General features: G+C 26.6%; 1 protein-coding gene across 1 annotated transcript in view; it reads right to left on the bottom strand.

Moving 5' to 3' along the window:
- The window catches only part of LOC105620944 (sin3 histone deacetylase corepressor complex component SDS3), a 2,768-nt gene extending 1,363 nt beyond the window's left edge, over positions 1 to 1,405 (bottom strand). The window contains exons 1-4 of the mRNA XM_012202421.1: positions 1,273 to 1,405; positions 1,034 to 1,097; positions 837 to 950; positions 558 to 759 (exon numbers count right to left, since the gene is read on the bottom strand). Of these exons, the coding sequence (XP_012057811.1) occupies positions 558 to 759; positions 837 to 950; positions 1,034 to 1,097; positions 1,273 to 1,405 (513 nt within the window). The remainder of the gene's footprint in view (positions 1 to 557; positions 760 to 836; positions 951 to 1,033; positions 1,098 to 1,272) is intronic.
- Positions 1,406 to 2,065: the final 660 nt, after the last annotated feature.

Genomic DNA, 2,065 nt, shown 5'->3' with positions numbered 1-2,065 from the left:
AATATATATATATATATATATATATATATATATATATGTATATATACAGTATTTCTAAATAAATATGAAAAATTTTGGGGGATGATCTTTTTATCAAAAATTAAGAAGAATTTTTCATATAATTTTCATATCTCTACAGCCCTTTTTAAATTCTTTAAAAGGATAAAAATTAAGTTTTATTTTTTATAATATTAATAAATATCTCCTTATTATATTTCAAAAAGAGATCTTTATTGTAGATCATTAAAAATTTATTAATAAACTAAATAATTTTGATCATTGTTACTCTAATCATTTTCATTTGTATATCTTATCCAAAATTTGAAAAAAATAAACTTAATGTTTACCTCACCTTTTTAAGGAATATATAACTCTTCAGAAAGGAATATAGGAGTATATATACATATGTTTATACAAAAACCTCTTTAATTTTTGACAAAAGTTGATCTAAAATTTTTCACATTCATTTAGAAACTACACTATGTATATTGTATACGTGTATATATGTGTGCGCGTATTGTGTATTATTTAAGTAATTTAAAAATAAATTCTAATACCTCCATAGAATCGCCAGTGAGTTCCATTGTGTGACGATCTGATTCAATCATTTTTCGTTTTTCCTCCATATCAGTAAGTAGATTTTCCTTAAGATCGATTTTTTTTTCTTCAAATTCTTTTGCTGCTGCTTTCTTCTCAGATATATAATCGCGTTCAACCCATTCCGTCAAATAATCCCGATAAACTATATTCAATCTCAGTCTAGCAAAGATAACATCTCAATTAGAAAAAATTTCATATGAATAATCGCATTGATAAAAAGAAATTATAAATAATACCGTTCCTTATATTGTGCTTCTAGTCGTTTTAGTTTACGATTGTATTCAGGATGCGTGCCTTCCTTCAATTGCTGTAGTTGTTTTTTCAAGCTAGCTAATTTATCTTGGTACATCCTGAAAGATTGCACATTCAAATATAATTTTCAGTGTAAATAAATAAATTAATAAATTCATGTATAATAACTTTGCAGACTTACTGTTCCTTGATTTCCGTATATTCTTCAGATTTTCCCATATCAGTTTCACTCGCCTCTTCGGTATCTAAAAAAATTTATTAATTTTTACAAATATTCTTCAACATATTACTTTATTTGTATCACATACATATTACTTAATATATATTATAGGGAAGGTATAACTCCAAAAATTAAGAACATGAAATCATGCAGGAAAAATACTCCTCATGCAGATGGATATAATTTCTTTTTATTAGTACCTTCGTCACTTTCATCTTGTTCTTCGGCATCTCTATCTTCCTCCAAATACTCTTCATTGTCTTCATCGAGATCATAGTCGTCCTGACGATCATACATCGTCGAAAAACCGGAGTCTTGATACGACATTGTCATACATGTCTGTGCGATACATACTTCAATAGCGACACACAACAAATCTGCTCCTGATTAAGTTAGGTTAGTTAGGTTAGTTAGGTTAGTAATAAATCTAAGCCTAAAGGTGCCTTTTCATGCTGATGCTTAATGCTTATTTTCAGCGAAAATAGATCAAATTTGTCACGCGATCAAAATTGTCGCTTGATATTCATTACCGATGATATATTTATTAAAGTCCGTCGGCTCGGGGATAATTAGAGAACGATGATGATACCGAGAATTAATAAAAATGTGTAATTATTAACATAAATATTTCGACAATAAACATTATTAAATTCGTGATTTTTTTATATAAATGCTGTATAAATAAGCATATATACTTTTAATATTATAATATCTTATATAAGTTACATATTGCCGAAAAATTACAATTTTTTCTCTGCAGTTCATCATCATATATCATTTCTATATTGATAATCAAATTTGAATGATAATATTAAAATTAGTTTTAAATGAAAATCAAATATTATTAATTAATTTTAAACATATATACATGTTCACGAAATTAATTAAAAATAAATCATGAAATTAGTACCGTATTACTAGTTTCTTACTCTTATGCTCGGTTTTACCAATATAAATTAATCTCGGTTCAACTTAGGCCGGAATCAGACTACG

Source organism: Atta cephalotes (assembly GCF_000143395.1).
Source record: "Atta cephalotes unplaced genomic scaffold scaffold00031, whole genome shotgun sequence".
Taxonomy (NCBI): domain Eukaryota; kingdom Metazoa; phylum Arthropoda; class Insecta; order Hymenoptera; family Formicidae; genus Atta; species Atta cephalotes.
Note: the sequence above shows the minus strand (reverse complement) of the source record. Positions and strands in the feature narration are given on the sequence as shown.